The sequence below is a fragment of the Panthera pardus genome, unplaced genomic scaffold (assembly GCF_024362965.1).
Source record: "Panthera pardus isolate Hobbes unplaced genomic scaffold, ASM2436296v1 HiC_scaffold_2, whole genome shotgun sequence".
In the NCBI taxonomy this organism is placed as follows: domain Eukaryota; kingdom Metazoa; phylum Chordata; class Mammalia; order Carnivora; family Felidae; genus Panthera; species Panthera pardus.
This window is the reverse complement of record NW_026526765.1, coordinates 95956557-95975999: the sequence shown is the minus strand read 5'-3', so window position 1 is coordinate 95975999 and position 19443 is coordinate 95956557. Positions and strand designations below refer to the sequence as shown.

At 39.2% G+C, this 19443-nt stretch overlaps 1 protein-coding gene across 2 annotated transcripts in view; it reads right to left on the bottom strand.

Annotated features, from left to right (window-relative positions):
• Positions 1 to 19443, bottom strand: part of DMGDH (dimethylglycine dehydrogenase) — a 68186-nt gene that overhangs the window by 44514 nt on the left and 4229 nt on the right. For both annotated transcript variants that reach the window (XM_019462915.2, XM_019462916.2), the window contains exons 3-6: positions 13134 to 13232; positions 11507 to 11671; positions 8641 to 8845; positions 1418 to 1666 (exon numbers count right to left, since the gene is read on the bottom strand). In XM_019462915.2, the coding sequence (XP_019318460.2) occupies positions 1418 to 1666; positions 8641 to 8845; positions 11507 to 11671; positions 13134 to 13232 (718 nt within the window). The remainder of the gene's footprint in view (positions 1 to 1417; positions 1667 to 8640; positions 8846 to 11506; positions 11672 to 13133; positions 13233 to 19443) is intronic.

Below are 19443 nucleotides of genomic sequence, written 5' to 3'. Positions count from 1 at the left end.
TGTAAAAGAACTTCTCCACCAATACTGGTGACTTTCCCACACAGCAGCCAGCCAGCTTCTTGTTCCTCCTGTGAAAAGCATGTTGGGTCAGTTGCACGGAGGCCTGCAGACCACGAGGGTTGGACCAGGACATGTACGCGCCCAGGGCCAGCTAACAACCTGGCTCTCCCTCCAACTTGGAATTTGGAAATTTAAATATTTGTTCAACATTTATTTGGAAGATGGGGTGCCTGGGTGGCTCGGTCGGTTGAGCATCCGACTTCGGCTCAGAGCATGATCTCATGGTTTGTGAGTTCGAGCCCCGCATCGGGCTCTGTGCTGACAGCTCGGAGCTGGGAGCCTGCTTCGGATTCTGTGTCTCCCTCTCTCTCCGCCCCACCCCCTGCTTGTGCTCTGTCTCTCTGTCTTTCAAAAATGAATAAACATAAAAAAAATTTAAAAAAAACAAAACATTTATTTGGAAGAGAGGCTGCCAGCATGAGGGAAGAACAGAAAGGAAGGCTCTCAGGTGGCCGTCAGCCCTCCTGAGATCAGGAGCTCTTCCATGCAAGCCCAAATGTGCAGAGCCAACTCAACAAAACAAAAGCCTTCAGCTAGTTGGCCCAACTTCTCTGGAAGGCAGTTTAGTGATCATTCGTGGTCACATGGGCATATGTGTATTGAGGAGTACGGGAGAACTTCAGTCCCTATCCCAAGTAGCTTATCAAAGTATAATTCTAGGAAGTACAATTTCCTCCATTTCTTTATATCCCCTATAATATTTCAGTGCCCCAATGACATTTTAGTACTTTCTATAGGTTGTTTTGTTTACCTCCTTAGGCAACCTCCATCTTTAATTTAGCTCTGTAGAAATGTTTCATGAAAAACAAAACGGGTCCACCTCCCTTACAGAAACTATGGTTCCTCCCGCTTCGCATAGGGCTTTTCTACATTTATTTATGGAGTAGGGGAGGGCATCAGTTTGCAGGAGCAACCTATCCTGCTCTGTGACAGACTCTTGACGCTTTCCTTCTTAGTAGGCCGGATATCCTGTCTCTACTACCAGCCATGTTTCCAACTGTCAAAGCACAATATCGGCTATATCCTAATCTGGAAACTAGACCAGGCAGGTGAGAGAGTGAGGAAAAAGTGGGGAGGAAGAAGGTTGGTGCGGGCAGGTGAAAAATTACCTGGAAGCGGAAGATATGTTTCTTCAGCTTCTCCATCACCAACTGCCTCTTCTCTCTTTCCTTACTTCCTGCTGTGATTGGTGAAAGGGACATGAGAACAGAGCTGACCTCAAACCCCTCACCTCCAGCGTCCCAGGTATCCAGTAGTCTAATGTTACGGTGTCATCTTAGTCTACAGCCAGCCCCCGCCACAGAGAAGACAAAACATATGTGCCTGACCTGCACACACTTGCATTTGTGGAACCCACCTGGAGGGACTCCATTGGTGACCCACGAGTCCTGCACTTTCATTTTCTCCTGACTTTCATATGGACCAAATAAAAGCCCATCCCTTTCCTGTCGCAGATAATAGGATCCTTCCAGGTCACGGAGCACAGGGAGTTCTCGTTTCAAAGCTTTCACTTCAGGGATAGTTGATGTCACAACATATTGATGCTGGACCGGAATGAGAGGGTGTTCTAGTCCCACCATCTTACCTACTTCACGAGCCCAAAATCCTTAAAGAAAAAAAAGTCATTTTAAAATGTTACCACATACGTAAACATACTACACCTGACACGGATATGGCAATTTATTTTCAGATAAAATATTGAGAAGACTTCAGTACTCGTGGAAAGTCTAAAGAATGTGATAACAACTTTAAATTTTTTGTCATTACAAAACTGAACCTGGGGGAAGAGTATTTTACCTGCCCCAGCGTTTTGAAGACACCTATAATCTAACAGATACATACTTGTTTTTCAGGAGTTTGTAATTCCTGAAAAAATATTTTGTCTATAAGCAGAGGCAGGCAGGAAAACAACAACACATTTATTTGAAGGACAAACCAAACAACCCAAATATATAAAGTGTACAAATGTTGATAAGAAAGACAGTAATGGACTGACCCTACTCCTGAAACAGAAATGATCAAACAATAAAGGGGCCTGTGTTGATCGGTATAATAATTGTGCACAAGAAAGCCTTCCAAGTCAATCCCTCTATCCCCCAGACCCTCCTCTCCCCACATTACTGATGCCTAAGATTCTACAAATACAGAATTGTTCTGTTAACTTAAGTTTTGAAAATGTATATACTTTGGGAGAGATAGCACAGTAAGTTTTATCTGTTATTGTAAACGCTTGGCTAGAATACATCTGTAAGATCCTTTCTTGCAACGGGCATGAAGGAACCATGAGTCCAGTAAGTGGGAGTACCTATATGAGAATGTATCTCAGTTCACAGTGCATACTGAGACTGTCTTACCGGTGGGGATGAATGTTATTTTTACCTTTGCAAAAGAAAAAACCAGATTGTGGCTGAAAGGACCCTTGATTCTCCCCCAGCTGACTCTTCAGTACACAGACGTGGAGCTAAAGTCCAGAGAAGGAAAGAGACATGCCCAATGTCACAATGGGAGACCTTGGAATCATCATACCTTATTGGTTTTCTTCCTATGGGAAGATTTTGTTTTAAAAATCCAAGACACCTTCACTTGCATAAAGGTATTTTAGAATCTAGAATGATTATTTGGCAGGGACATGGTGTTGCCTGACCCATCAGCAGATTATTTGGGGGAAGGAGGTTCTATTTGCTTGTTTGCTTCAGAATAATTTTGAGTAATTGTTCAAATGATTAGAGAATCTTATTTAAGTTATTTCTTTAGAGGTTGCACTCAATTTTTTAACCATTTCTGTTTCTGCTTTTTTTAGGAATCTAATAAAGAGTTCTGAAGCCTATGTCATTATGAGGTTCAGAGCTAAATATAGGATCATCGATTATGAATCAGTCTGGGAACCCAGACTATGTACCCTATGTGTCAAAAATTATTTCTACTGGGGTGCCTGGGTGGCTCAGTCGGTTAAGCACTGGACTTCAGCTTGGGTCATGATCTCACAGTTTGTGGGTTCGAGCTCCGCGTCAAGCTCTGTGCTGACAGCTCAGAGCCTGGAGCCTGCTTCAGGTTCTCTGTCTCCCTCTCTCTCCGCCCGTCCCCAACTTGCACTCTGTCTCTCTCTCTCTCAAAAATAAACTTAAAAAAATTCTTTTTTAATTATTTCTATTTTACTATCTAAACGTCATCCTTGGGCTTTGTTGTTTTGTTTTGGCCTGATGGCTTAACTGGCCATAAGTGTTTGTTTGTTTGTTTGTTTAATATTTATTTATTTTTGAGAGACAGAGAGAGAGATAGAGAGGGAGAGAGAGAGAGAGAGAGAGAGAAAGAGAGAAAACAAGGTGAGGGGGAGGGGCAGAGAGGGAGGGAGACACAGAATCTGAAGCAGGCTCCAGGCTCTGAGCTGTCAGCACAGGGCCTGACGTGGGGCTCAAGCTCACGAGCTGTGAGATCATGACCTGAGCTAAAGTCAGATGCCTAACTGACTGAACCACCCAGGTCCCCTGGCCATACTTGTTTAATAGCCCCCTAACCGGATGTCTATTTGCAAACCAAAAATCTTACTTGTGGGCATTAGAGCCTCTTGTTGGTCTTTTAATAATTTACGGATTTAATTTATTTTTGTTAGTAGGAAGAAGTGAATTTTCAATGGAAGGACTTTGTAACAAAATATAGGAAAGCCATAAATGCTAGTTATATGCACCACAGCAGATTTAAAATATAAAAAGCCAAAATATTTAGCCTAGCAATTCAAACCACTCCAGTATCCTCAATACACTTATTTCAATTAAAAGCATAAATTAAAGAAAATAAATTCCTTCCTATTCAAACATATTTATGAATCTCTGAGTCTAATTGCTTGCTTATTAATGCACTTGATCATTAAAATACAGTGGGAACATATGCATAAGTATTATAGAACTATATGATTTTACACTCCAAAACAAGCCCAATGCTGTTTAACCCTATGGTGGTGGTGTTTGTTGGCATTTTCTTCCTCTTTCTGTCAAGCAAGTTAACCTAAATCTGGTGTGGTTATAATTCAACTCTCGCTACATTACCCACCCACCAAGTTCAAAGGTAAGAGAGACAAATATGGAAAAATCACTCAAATCTACCATTATGACCTGAGAAACAACAGAAGAGTCAATAAAAATAGTTATTGGAAAAGGCTTCTGTTTTTTTTTTTTTAATGCAATGATTAATAGAAATAGAGTTAAAATGAAGAGTGAAGGTTCATAGACAAGTTTACTTGTACAAGGTGGTTTATACGGTGACAGTGATGGTTTATACAGTGGCATTCTCTGATGCAGAGTGTCAGGCAAAATTAAGCAATTCTCTTTTGGCCGAACACTGGGCTTCACGTTGGCATGATCCAATCATATTTCTGATTTACCATATTAAGAAAAGTCTTAAGTGAAGTTTATAAAGTTATCTCAGGCTTAATGAGTCAAGAAGAAATGGAGTCAAGAGAAACATTCTTCACCATGCAGAGAAAAAACTTACATGATAATAAAATATCTTCTGCTCATGTCCTGAGCAGTTTCAGGTACCAAAGGCAAGTTAGACTATTTTATCCCAAGAGGTCAGAAGTGTCCAAAACTAGTTTTCAGCTCTGCTTGCTCAAGAATAAGGTTACTACAGGGTGCCTGGGTGGCTCAGCCAGTTAGGCTTCCGACTTGGCTCAGATCATGATCTCGTGGTTCCTGGGTTCAAGCCTCACGTCGGGCTCTGAGCGTCAGGCTCTGTGCCTGACAGATTTGACAGCTCAGAGCCTGGAGCCTGCTTCAGATTCTGTGTCTCCCCTCTCTCTCGGCCCTCCCCTGCTTGTGCTCTGTCTCTCTCTCTCTCTCTCTCTCAAAAACAAATAGACATTAAAAAACAAAGTTAAAAAAAACGTAAAAGAATAAAGTTACTACGTTCTCTCTCCTCTAGGAACATCTATGTAATAGTGTTTCTCTAAAGATGTTTTGCAGACCATCTGGAACAGACACTACAGTACCTGGAGTACTTGCTTAAAATAGAGCTTCTGAGTCCCCACTCAGATCACTTAAATTAGAATCTTTTCAAATCTGGGAAACTTTCCACAGCAATTCATATGTACATCAGTTTGAGAACCAAATGTACCAGCAGAATGGGTGCTGTGTGACAATGGAACAAGTGAAAGGAGGTGGGTAAGGTTAAAAGCCTGTGCCCAGAAGTTATAGCAAACTGATGCTGGTGTTCCCGGGATGGGGTGGTGGGAGGGGCAGATAGGATTTCAAGGAAACAATTATAATCATAATTATTAGACGTATTTTTTCTAGTGCTTACTGTGTGGTATTGGTTCTGTTCAGGGTACTTTACATTATTAGCTACTTACCAGTCATAACAGCTTTCTGAGATGAGAACTATTCTCTCCATTTTACAAATGAGTAATTTGCCCAGGTCACATGGCTGGCAATACATGTGTCTCTGGGCCAGAGAGCCCCATAGACCTGGACAATGCTGGAAACACATCAGCAAATGGATACATTTTTTAAAAAATTTTTTTTAAATTTTTTAAATGTTTATTTATTTTTGATAGAGAGACAGAGCACAAGCGAGAGAGGGGCAGGGAGAGAGGGACACACAGAATCCGAAGCAGGCTCCAGGCTCTGAGCCGTCAGCAAAGAGCCCGATGCGGGGCTCGAACTTGTCAACTGCGAGATCATGACCTGAGCCAAAGTCCAATGCTTAACCAACTAAGCCACCCAGGCACCCCAAACGGACACATTTTTACTTTTAGACTTTCCTTTTCATGAATATACTAAAGACTCAGCTGCCTTCTGTTACGACTTCACATAAAGAAACTTCTAGCAGGTTATGGTACAGTTGAGTACCATAATGGTGTTTACGTCTTTTATATTTCGGTCACATTTCCAAGTCTATATCCTGGTTGCTTTAATTAGATTTCAGAGCTAGCCTGAAGGCCTTGCCTGAATTTGTGAGACATCCTTGTCTCACTAAGTAACTCTGGGATACATCTGTCAGCCACGCATTCTCAAATCACGTTAACACAACGCTTTCTGCAGATGCTTTATTCATAAAACTGATCTCTGTTAATTTCAGTTCTAGAAGCGAGCATACCCAAACCTTTGCCCTCAGTTACTGAGGCTTACCTTCTATACTGCAAATAAGGTGTTTTTTTTTTTTTAAGCAGACTTACAAATAATTAAACATACACTTCTCTACACCTTCCATGGACTACAAATATGCAATCAGTTAGATTTTCTCCAGTAACTTTTACCCAGTGGAAGAGAAGAGGTCGAGGAAGAAAACAAAAACAAAAACAAAAAAAAAAAAAAAACAAGATTATGGGCCAGAGATACGATATGCATGAGATAAAGAATTGAACACTGAGACAGCACAGTTCTTCACACAATTTTCAAGAAGCAGCTGCTTGGCTTACCAAAACCTGAGGATGCGAGAGGGAGTAGATGTGGCCAGGTAAAACGCCTCCAGAAGAAAGAACAAAGAAGGGCATCCTGGAGAACAATCCAGGCTGGAGAAAATTAGGTCCCATGGAGCAGTAAATGCAGGGCCACACTGTCAACCTAATTCCAGGGATTTCTTTCCCAGGCCGGCACCAGAAAAGCTGTACTCCAGGACCTCCTGCCATAGCCCTCCCCCACCCAACCACACAAGATTTCACAGTTGCATAGAAAACTTCACCTGGTAACCACTGCCCTGGGTTTAGGTCAGATGTCTTTGAGAATTATTCTATCTTTATCTTCAGTGATTCCTTATTCCTCACAGTTTATGGTTTAGAAAAAATTTATTACAGGAGTGCCTGGGTGGCTCAGTCTGTTAAGCATCTGACTTCGACTCAGGTCATGATCTCATGGTCTGTGAGTTCGAGCCCCACATCAGGCTCTGTGCTGACAGCTCAGAGCTTGGAGCCTGCTTCAGATTCTGTGTCTCCTTCTCTCTCTGCCCCTCCCCAGCTTGCATTCTCTCTCTCTCTCTCAAAAATAAATAAATAAACATTAAAAAAAAAGAAAAATGTATTACAGTGGCAATGAATTATGTAAATAAAAGCTTACCATCTTAGGAAAACATCAAAAAATATGTTAAATTAAGTTCTTCTACATTATTTCTCAAAATATCAGTTGGGAGTGTGTGGCTGCCTGAAGCACTGTGTTGAGAGACATGGGAGAACACGCCCAAGCCCATCTGAAATAAGTGCAGTGATCAATTAGTGATGTCTGGTATGGAGGTCAGAGTGTGTTTCATCTGTTTCGTTTGCTATCACTATAAAAACAGTCTGATGGATTTAGACAATAATTTTGTGAGACCATAAAGTTACAAGATTACAAGCAATCCTTGCTACATGCAGAAGAAAATATGAATGATTTCATTGCCTTAGATCTTCTCACAAAATTTAGATCAGTGGTGCCCAAGGATGGTGATGGGTTACCAGATAGGGATTGGGGTGGGGTGGGGTGGGAGGCAAAGCTCAAAAACAAAGCAATGTTTTGTTCCTTTGCTTTTACTGTGTAGGCAAGTCCTTTTACATTATTTTGAATTTCAAATCATATTAAAGAAAGCATAAGATTTTTACGCTTTTCAAATGGAGGGCATGGATTAGAAAAATTCAAAAATACTAACTTAAACTCTTAAATATAATTTGATCTGATAAATAATAAAGATTGGTTTCATTTTATAATTTAAGTAATGACTCCAAGAACAGACCACAAGAAAATCAGTTACTGGCTCTTGCTTACTTTGGGTTTTAAATTAACCACTATGAACTACAGGTAAATACAAATTATTAGTCCAGTTCAGACTGCATAAGCATTTTCCTTTGCACAAGAGCTTACTTTTGTATGTCTGATAATTGAAAATGACTTCACAGGTAAATGACCTGTTGGAAAGTGTATTAACTCAGGAATCAAAAGACTCAGGTCCAAAACCTGGCCCCAACATAACTCTGTTGCTTTGCCAAGTAACATGACATTTCTGGAACTTGGTCTCCACAGTGGAAAAATGGGTGGGTTGTGAGATTAACTCAAATATCCCTTTTGACTTCACTAATCTGAGTCTAAATTGTAACAGAACAATGTAAAAAATCAAGGTTATGAAATAGATTTAATAATGTTCTGAAAGGAAAAGAGTTAAACGTTTTTTGACTGAAGTCAATGAATCAGAAAAGGATGAGAGAGCACACAAATGATCAGATCTGCTCCCAAAAGTAAACTGAGAACAAAAGGATGCTCACGAATTTGAACACTAGACTTTGGCTATTAGAATAAAGAATGAGTGAACATAGAAAAAGCAGCATCATTAGCAAAAGATGATCTGGAGCAGAAGAAAACAGAGAATGGAGAAGAACACCAACTTTCTATGGGTAACCAAGGACAGGGTGGCATCTCATACACCAAAAGCAAAGTGATGGAGGGAGGGCTTTGTAGCTTAGAAACAGACAAAATGTTCACCTTGGGAATGTTACAGTGTTCCCTAACAATGTACGTAATGTAAAATATTAGATATTACTCTATGGCCAAATATCTTATTTCTTTGCCACTTGAAAAAAACCTACTAATTACACATATATTGAATTATATATATAATGCTTACCTGCAGCATTCACAATTCTATTCGCTCTCATAGATCCCTGTGGTGTTTCAACATCCCATGTTCCATCTGACCTGGGTATCAGAGAAGTCACCGGGGCAGGATACTTTAAAAGGGCACCATATTTCCTAGCCCCAGCAGCTAGGGCCATAGTTAGAGAGTAAGGATCGATGTGACCATCTCCAGGATTATACAGTCCAGCTAAAATCTAAATCGATCATAAAAGAGTCAATATTTAAACAAATACATATCCATTATTCTGTGTAAAACTGGACTGTAAAAGTGTATCATGGCATCAGATTGATCAATCTGTACTTCTTTTCCCTTTATCAAATCTCAAACTAGGGCAGGATTCACACTGAATGTTAAGTAGACAGGCTACTTAATAGAGGTTTGCAATTGTCTCCAACATCCATTCTCACCCCCAACCCTCATGGCAATGTAAACTGAATGTTTATGTAGACACATGGCCACTAAGAACAGTTTCCAATAGTTGGCAGTTATTAGTTCCAACTGGTAGCTAAAAGTATTACTAAGTTTTGGTCAATGAAATATAAATGAAAGCATCATGTGGCAGCTTTCATGAATTATTTTTTTTTTAAAGCCACTGGCATATGCCGTTTGTCCTTTCTTCTTTGCCCTTCCTCAATCCCATTGTCTGGAATGCAGACATGACAGCTGGAGCTCTAGCTGCCATCTTGGAATAAGAACACAAGAGTCACACCCTAGGAATAACAGCAATGATCTAGAAGGTGACTGGGTTCCTGAAGTCTTTGTGGAAAATAGCCATCATTCAAATCCTGCACTGCTTTACTGAAAGAGAAATTATCTTCTATCTTGTCTAAGCATTATCATTTTGGTTTCTAACATTTTCAGTTAATCTAATACTAACTGATCAATTATTTATATTGAATTGTTTAATACTGTTAATAAATTCACTTGTTAAATATATGTAAGTGTCAGGAAAATGTATACTTGATTTAGTCATTCAACAGCTTAATACCTGAATACCTATGCTATGCTAGGACTTCAGTCTGGGTACCATGTGGAAACAAAGAAGAATGACAGTCTGATGAACCGAGTTGATAGAAGGAACACTGTGCGGTATTATACTTAGGTCTCATCCATTCAACAGAAGTCTACTGAGCACCAAACAAGGAGCTTTTGTCAAGAGTCTTTTCTGCATCTATTGAAATGATCGTGCATGTTTGTCCTTTATTCTATTAATGTAGCATATTACATTGATCGATTTTCAGATGTTAAATCAACCCTGCAACCGTGGCATAAATTCCACTTGGTCGTGCTGCATCATCCTTTCTAAATGTTGCTGAATTCAGTTTGCTAGTATTTTCTTAAGGACTGTTGCACCGATATTCACAATATGTCCTTCTTTTCTTGTCATGTCTTTGTCTGGTTTTGGTATCAGGGTAATACTGGCCTCATGGAAGGAGTTGGGAAGTTTTCTCTTCTATTTTTGGAAACATTTGTGAAGGATTAGTACTAATTCTTCTTTAAATGTCTAGTGGAATTTACTAGTGAAGCCATCTGGGCCTAATCTTTTCTTTGTGGGTAGCTTTTGATTATACTAATCCAATCTCTTGTTATAGTTTTAGTGCAAGAGACTTGTTTTGATTTTAATGGAATTCATATTACTGTAGACTTCCAAATGTCATGTTGGTATTTTATAATGGATATGTCCTCATTGAAGTAATCCTGTATTTATTTGATTTGGCACCCTGCCCCAGACCCAGAGAATACTCTTCCCACGTATTTCCATTGTCCAATACCTTTGAGAAAACACTGTGATGGTGAGGTCTTCCAGCAAAGCACTCCGAGGGTGACATATAAACACATATAACATATTCTTACATGGGTGGAATTTCAATGCAGACGATGCAACGCGACATCACTCTGCCACCACGCTGTCATCACACAAAACTATAGACAAGAGAGTGCCAGCAGCCTATAAAGACTCAGGAGGGCAGACAGCCCCAGCACCCCCTCAGTGATACAAGGTGCTGCTACAGTTCAAAGATGTTACAGGCAGTCACTAGGGAGAAACTTTAAGCCTCTATGTTCCTCGACAGCCTCACCTGGTGGTATACTTGAGTAGTGAGTACAAGGGAGTCTGAGAGCCTGGCTTCAAGTCTCTGCTCCAGCTCTTTCTAGCTGGATGAGCTTGGTTCCATTATGTAAACTATCTACACTGTAGTTTCCTGTTTAGTAATAATAGATACTGTATAATATTATTGTGAATATTAATAAAATTATGCCTATGAAAAGCTTAGCATAGTAGTACCTGGTACATAAATCTGTGCCATAGTGTTATGTAATACAGTGTTAGCCATTCTTACTATTCGAACGGGAGTATTGACTAGCAAAACAAAAAAAAAATGGTTAAAACCAGATAAATATCTGGTATGGAGCCTATTGGCAGTACAGTTATGAGCTAGAAGATATTTATAGAGCAACATCGCATGGCACCTCTAAATTTGATTTTGTAAAAAGTTTCAATAAGACAACCTTTCTCTATATATATTTATCATACCAGGTCATTGTTTTCTCTGAAGTTCTCAACAGAAGCTTATGTATGGAAACCCCTAGGTCTGGGGGACATAGTAATAAAAAGGTATTGAAAATGTCTCGTTAGTTGTCCCAGGTAGAAAACATTTTTTCATTACTTTTTTATTTAATTTGGCATACGTAATAGCCCACCTTGTTACGTACCCAAATTCTAGCATTAACCATCTGATTTCACCATTCAAGACATGTGCACAAAGTTTTTCTACCTTTAATAAGCTTCTTAAAGTAACTTTTTCTACTCTTAATTCAAGTTAATGGATGGCGAAAACACCCTTAAGATAAATACCTTATTCATGTTGAGTAGCGGAAACATCTCTTGAATTTTTTCAGGCTCAATAATATACTGCTCTGTTGCATGCCAGCCAGTCCGAGTCATCTGATATTTAAATTCATCTACCCTTACAGGAGTGGTAGCGATTCTGATACTCCCTGGCTGATGGAACCCCACCACCTGTGACAATAATGCCAAGACATACATAATCATTATTTGGCATTCAAACATGGTTCTCCTTCTGCACGATGAAAATGCAAGTGTGTAAGAAAAGAGATGGTCTATGCCGTGCAAGAGATAACTGTATCAAATAGTTGCCTCTTACAAAAAGACGCTCATTCAGCAACTATTTACTAATTGTCTCCTCTGTGTCAGACACCATGCTAAGCCGCAGAGATGCAGTTAGAAACAAGAAGCAAAGACCCTGCCTGCATGGAGTTTATGGTCTACAGGGAAGGCAGACAGCTGAAAGCACAATTACAATAACACAGGATAGTGTTCATGTACAGAGTAAAAGAAAACTATCTGACAAAGAGAAAGACAAAGGATTTGAGGAAGGAATGTAAAGAATCAGAATGTTGCAGTGATGAGATCTCATGTGAAGTGAAAACAACATTCATGCGACAGTTCTTGATGTCCTTCAGTTGGCCAAGGACTCAGCTAGGCCCTAGGTTACAGAAATAAAAGATCTTCTCCTTGCCCTCAAGTTTTTCATAGTCTCAAGGGAAGATCAACCAGTAAAGCAAATGCCACAACAGGGAGGGGGGGGCAGGAGGGAGAGATTCGTGTTAAAGGAACGTTGTAAGAACATACGTATGTTGTTAGAACCAAGAGAAGTGCCCTTAGCTGTCCTGACTGGTGGGTGGGGGAAGTCAAAGACAGCTTCTCAAAGGGGGTGACCTCAGGGAAGGGTAAAGGGTGAGTGTTGAGATGGGGCCAGAGAAAATGTTGTTTCAGGCAGAGAGCCCAGCACATTCCAGAGCTATATGTAATTAAGATTAACTGAAGCGTATGAGCATAGCAAAGAGTGGCAAGGGAAAATGTTGGAAAGGCAAGCAGGGTTCACTTGATGAAGACTCTCCCCCTCTGGCTTTTGGCTGTGGGCCCTCTGATAGTTTTAGGCAAGGAAAAATAGCATGAAAAATGTAAGTAAACTTCCATCTTAGCCTATGGGTAGTGTTTGCCTGTGACTTTATTTTGAGAATACTAATGTAAGCATGAGAAGAGATAAAAATAAAAGTGAGGGGCTTTTAGTGAAGTACTTTTCAAAGCTGTGTGACAATCTTCAGGCACGGCTATCAGATCCTTTGTAATCCAGTTGCTGAAATACTCTGATTTCTGAGTTTCTAGATATAGTAACTGATGAAAGATATTTTTGAAAGCTGCTTTTTATCCTTTCCTTATTTAAAAAATCAAGAAGAGTGGTGAACTGCATGGGAAATGTACTTCAAGAAATTAAACCAAAAACAGAGCAAACTCGAGGGGTTCTTACCTTACACATTCATTAGATTTCTCTACCACATCAAACATTTCACATGCCATTAATGTCACTACACACATGATAATAAGTCCAAATTCTTCAGAAATCTTACACATTTCTGAGAAATCGACCTAAAAGAAATTTCAAGTTAAATACATTTACCTGTCCAGTTTCCTCTTCCAATTTCTCATAAAGTTTGATGCTAGCATAATGTATCTTCTTCAAGTTTATTCCAGGATGAAAGTAAGTTGTTAAACCTGCCTTAAAACGAGAAGGAGAGAAAATACTTTAAAAAAAACCTGTCATTCTCTAATTTTTTTATTTGGGTATAGTTGACACACAGTGTTACATTAGTTTCAGGTGTACATCGAGATTCCACAACTCTATACATTCTGCTCTGCTCATCACAAGTGTAGCCACCATCTGTCACGATGTAACACTATTACAGTACCGTTTACTATATTCCTCACACTGTACCTTTTATCCCCACGTCTTATTCCATAATCTGGAAGCTTGTATCTCTCACTCCCTTTCACCCCTTTCACCCCTTTTGCCCTCCCCCTACTCCCACCCTGTCTGGCAACCATCAGTTTGTGCATTTGTGGATCTGTTTCTGCTTTTTGTCTTTTTACTCATTTGTTTTCTTTTTTAAATTCCACCCATAAGTGAAACCACATGGTATTTGTCTCTCTCCATTTGACTTATTTCACTTAGTATAATATCCTCTAGGTCGATCCATGTTGTCACAAATGGCAAGATCTCATCCTTTTTTATGGCTGCTTAATATTCCACTGCATGTATATGTGTGTATATATATATACATCACCCTTCTGTATCTTGGCTATTGCAAATTATGCTGCAATAAATATAAGAGTGCATATATCTTTTCAAATCAGTGTTTTTGTTTTCTTGGGGTAAATACCTAGTAGTGGAATTATTGGATCATATGACATTTCCATTTTTAATTTTTTGAGGAACCTCCATACTGTTTTCTACAGTGGCTATACAAATTTACATTCCCACCAATAGTGCACAAGGGTTTGCTTTTGTCCATATCCTTGCCAACAACATTCTCTAAGTTTTAGTACTTTATCTGTTAAGCAGTAATTTATTGCTGGCAAGAAACTGAGAAGCACGAGCCAGCTCTTTGACATGAGAACACATCAGCTCCAGTTTGAGCACACCGGGGCATAAAACTCATGGTAGAGTTATGAGAACCAATCTGAACCATATAAGTAATGTGAGAGTCAGCCAATGAACATATATTTTAAGTCCCTAAAACTTACTAAGGAAAGAGTGTTTGCAGATTCAGAAATGGGATGATTTAGAGGAGAGGCTTAGTAATATATGCTGCTAAGAAGAATATGGGGAGGGGGGTATATAACATGGACCCAAACCAGCAAATCATGTGTGTTCCCATGAGGAGAAGGAACATGGACTGGCAAAGTTTTCCTTGACCCAATCCCCGCCATTCCCTTAAATGGAACAGCCCTCCTGTTCCCTTTCCCGAAATTTCCAAAATTCAAGAAAATTGGAAAAGAAAATTCAAAAGAATTGGAAAATTCCTGAGAATTAGAGCCTGGATAAATGGTGAACAGACTTTTGTTGAAGGTTAACCTGTGTGATAAACATTGATTATATGCCACAAATATTTGCTGAAAAAATCCTTATGAATTACAGTCACAAAAAATATCTAAATAGTAGCATGCCAAACCCCTTTTATTAATTCTGGCAAATGCAATGTAGTATCCAAAAAAAGAATTCTAAGCAATTATATGAAGCAGGTTCTCTCAATTAAGTATCTGGGGCCTCATTTTGCAGCTAATTTACCCGGGAAAGCTCATCAGAACACAGTCTGTTCAAAATAAAATCTGTTTAGGAAGGATTTATAAGGTTTTTCTATGATAGTGGTAGGTTATTTGGTTCTCCTGAACTCAAAAGCACCCCGTTGATAGTTCATTAATCGTCCTTTATGGGCCAGAACCCTGGGGCTTCTATTAAATACTTGTTCATACATCTGAACATATGCACAGCTTTTTGTTTGTTTGTTTGTTGTTTGTTTTTGTTTTCTTGAGAAAGATCCTGGCTGAGCTTCAAGGTGCTCTCACAGCCAAGTGCCATTCTAACGGAAGTGCAAGTCAGGCTCTTTCACTCTCAAATATTCCAGTCTCCTTTACATGCTCAGCTATCTCATTTGAATACAAGACTTTCCAGATCATTAATGGAGAATCCCTAACCTTCGGGTGTCTGCTAGATACCCGTTTGCTAGTCTTCCGTATATCTCCTGTCAGTTGAAAACAATGATATTCATAAGCAGTGGTGTAGGGTTCCATTCACCATATACTCAAGATCCTCTGAGCTTAACCTGGGGTAAACCAGACCACCAAAAAATTGTATATCTACACTACATCAGTCCTCTTCTTCCTCACCCAGAAGGCTATCTTCATAGAATTATAAATTAATAATCTTGCATTGGAAAGAGTCACATGGGTTAATTTTTGCAAAATTGTTATTCAAGACATTTAGCCCAATGAACTTTATTTAGGGAACAAATTCTTCTAGAATTCCTAGTTAAGGAAAAGTTAATCACTCTTACTAAAATGGTATACTTATTTCTACCGAACAATTCCTACTCCCTTCACTTCCTTGCTGCTAAGACAGTCAGAAGTAAGTGCTGGGCTTAATTTGTTTCTCAGGTATAAAAATTATACTTATTTTTTTTAAAGATTTTATTTTTTAAAGTAATCTCTACACCCAACGTGGGGCTCGAACTCATAACCCTGAGATCAAGGATCGCATGCTCCACTGACTGAGTCAGCTAGGAGTCCCTTTACTAATGTTTTTGTACCCTGTATTTTTTATCAGCTAGCTTTTCTCTTTTAATCTGTGTTTAAAATCTGGGGTCACAGCAATTGCATTACTAGGAATTTATCCAAAGGATACAAAAATGCTGATCTGAAGGGGCACATGCACCCCAATGTTTATAGTAGTGCTACCAACAAAAGCCAAATTATGAAAGAGCCCAAATGTCCATCAATTGATGAATGGATTAAGATGATGTGGTATATATATACAATGCAATACTACTCAGCAATGAAAAAGAATGAAATCTTGCCATTTGCAACAATGTGGATGGAACTGGAGGGTATTATGCTAAGTGAAACAAATCAGTCAGAGAAAGACAGATATCATGATTTCACTCATATGTAGAATTTGGGAAACTTAACAGATGATCATAGGGGAAGGGAAGGAAAAATAAGATAAAAACAGAGAGGGAGGCAAACCATAAGAGACTCTTAAATACAGAGAACAAACTGAGGGTTGATGGGGGTGCGAGGGTGTGAGGTGGGGTAAATGGGTGATGGGCATTAAGGAGGGTACTTGTTGGGATGAGCACTGGGTGATATATGTAAGTGGTGAATCACTGGGTTCTTCTCCTGAAGGCAAGACTACTCCATACATTAACTAACTTGAGAATAAAAAAACTTTTTTAATAAAACTCCAAAATTAATTAATTAATTAGTAATAAAATCTGGGGTCAAATATATCTGTGCTTTTTATTGTAAGGTTTTTTTTTTCTTAGAGACAGAGAACGAGCATTCGAGTTGGAGGAGGAGAGAATTTCAAGCCCAAAACGGTCTGACAGGGGGCTTGATCCCACAACCCTGGGATCATGACATGAGCTGAAACCAAGAGTTGGATGCTCAACTAATTGAGCCACCCAGGTGCCCTAATGTAAGATATCTGAATGTAGTATCATGCATGGTATTTATTGTTAATTTATGCGCCAATCCTATGACATGGAATGTAAGAAGGGTACAATGTGTTTGTGTTCTGGGCTTCAGCAAGGATATATTAAATGGGAATTTTGAAGAAGAAAACATTGTTCTTATCCTTCAAGATGTTATGGCCTGACTGAAGTCTTGAAACTTTCATGTACCAAACAATGAAATCAAGAGCACATGATTAAGTGCCAGAGCATTTAGAGAAAGACCTAAAAACTGAGAGAAGAGAAGGTGCTAGAATAGCCACAAGTCTATAAGGAGGACAGGAAGGGGCCTACCTTTTATTTGAGGAAAGAAAATGATTATTGTTGGAAGAGAAAATAAAAGAGGAAAGATGAATCAGAGACATGAATAATCATTAGGAACTATAACTCTGAATAAAATAAGAATTATGAATCCTTGTTGATTAAATAAATACATACGCAAATAAATAGGGAGAAGAAAAATCTCTTCCTTATAGTAGGCTAACAGTGAATAAATATGAAAGGAAACATGGCATTAGAAAACCATCAACTGTCACTAAAGCCAATGATGCTCTATGTATTTAATAATCCTTTCTGCTCTTTCGTGAACCTCTACAACCTCAAAAAGCCCAGTGACTGACCTCAAGCCATCTCCATGCACCCACGTAAAATAAAAAAATGTTTAAGCAGGGGCGTCTGGGTGGCTCAGTCGGTTAAGCATCCAGCTTTGGCTCAGGTCATGATCTCCCGGTTCATGAGTTCCAGCCCCACGTTGGGCTCTGTTCTGACAGCTCAGAGCCTGGAGCCTGCTTCGAATTCTGTCTCCCTCTCTCTCTGTCCCTCCCCTGCTCGCACTCTCTCCCTCTCAAAAATAAATAACCATTAAAAAAATTTTTTTTTAAGTTTAAGCATACCCACTAAAATACGTGTATATCTTTGTTCTCACGTGATATATAAGTATGTATTACTATATTAACAGAGATCATAAAACATACAAAGACAACTTGAAATGAATTAAATATTGTAAATAATTTTCATTTTATTTATCGTGTAGAAAAGCTTTCAAATTTTAAAAATTCGCTTATTTAAGAAAGGTTTTGAGTTTTTAAAATTTATTATATGGAAAAGCTTTTGAATAGTCAACTTACTTATTAATATTTTAGTAAATCTAGGTCACTAACATGCTTTGCTACTAAAATATATACAGGATGAACCTTGGTAAAACAGCAACTTGAATGCCTAATCCTAGGTTTGTTTTATTTTGAGACTGATTTGAATGGCTCTGATGGCTGAAGACGCTACCTGTCAATGATACAAAGGTCTACTTTGTAGAGTCTCCTGGGATAAGGAGACTCTCTGGGCTGTACTCTGTGCATCCTGACACCACTTCCTCCACCCCAATCACCACTCACACAAAGGTTTCTTTTGAAACTTGACTATTAACATTTCATGTTCTCTTGTCTATCAGTTGTTATAAGCAAATTGGAAGGTATTGGGTTTTTCTGTTTGTTTTGTTTTGTTTTGTTTTGTTTTGTTGAGAAAGAGAGAGAGCACACAAGCAGGGGAGAGAGGCAGAGGAAGAGAGAGAGAATCTCACGCAGGTTCCACGCTCAGCACGTGCCCTCAATCCCACAGCCCTGGGATCATACTGAGCGGAAACCAGGAACCGCTCAACAGACTGAGCCACCCAGGTGCCCCACGTTTTTATATTTTAAATAAATGGGTACAAACCCCACTTAAACTCACCATTTGGGAAAATTTTAGATACATTAAAAAATTTATCTCTTGTATATATGAGAGTTTTTCTACATGATGCATATCATTTTGACCAGAAAATCTATTGATGATACCAACATTTCCAAATATTCCTTTTCAAAATGTACCCTTTCCAACAGGACTATTTTGCAAAAAGCAGTCATTTCTCACCTATACCATCAGCTTTACTTTGAAAGCATAGATTGCATTTATTGTCTTGTATGTGTCTGCTATGTGGTATTTTTTATATGTATCTCCTAATGACTGGTAGCCATCTGAATCACTATAAAGGTCGCCAAATTTAAAACACTGGCCTTTTTGTAAAAGAAAAACTTTGTTTCACTAACCCTTTTAATTACTGCATGAGTAAACAACAAACCTCCATGGAGCACAACACCTTCCAGTTCATTCCCTCTTCCTTTCATCACAAATTCTATTATTTAAAGCCCTGTCTCAAAGCCCTGTCTCTATAAAATGCATTGCAACGATGATGTCCTATAGCACGTGATCTGCAGTATGTCAAGGTAGACGAAAGACAAAAGAAAGTACGAGGCTGCCTCTGTCGTGGTGTGCCAACCTTTCTTTTAGCCAGCCTTGAAATCATACCCAGTATGTCACCTGCATCAAAGGTAAAGGCTATTTATAAAGACTAGTAAAGCTTCCTCCCTTTCTTACATTTGTAGATAAAAATAAACAGAAAGTTCCAATATTGTCTTCCCACACCCCAAAAAGATCATCCTGCATCTGTAGATCTTCAGTCCTCAGTTCTCCAAAACATTCATGTTGGCACCATCCCCAAGGGCTGCCTCTCCTGGGGATCCCATGCTCCAAAGCTGCCTCTCGCTCCATCTTCTCCCCTTTCTGTCCATCCTACATGAAATGCTCTACATTGGTAGTAGTGTTACCTGCTGACAAAGCAGTGTTGTTAAAATATGGCAAAACCTCAGGGTTTTTAGATTTGTGAACCCA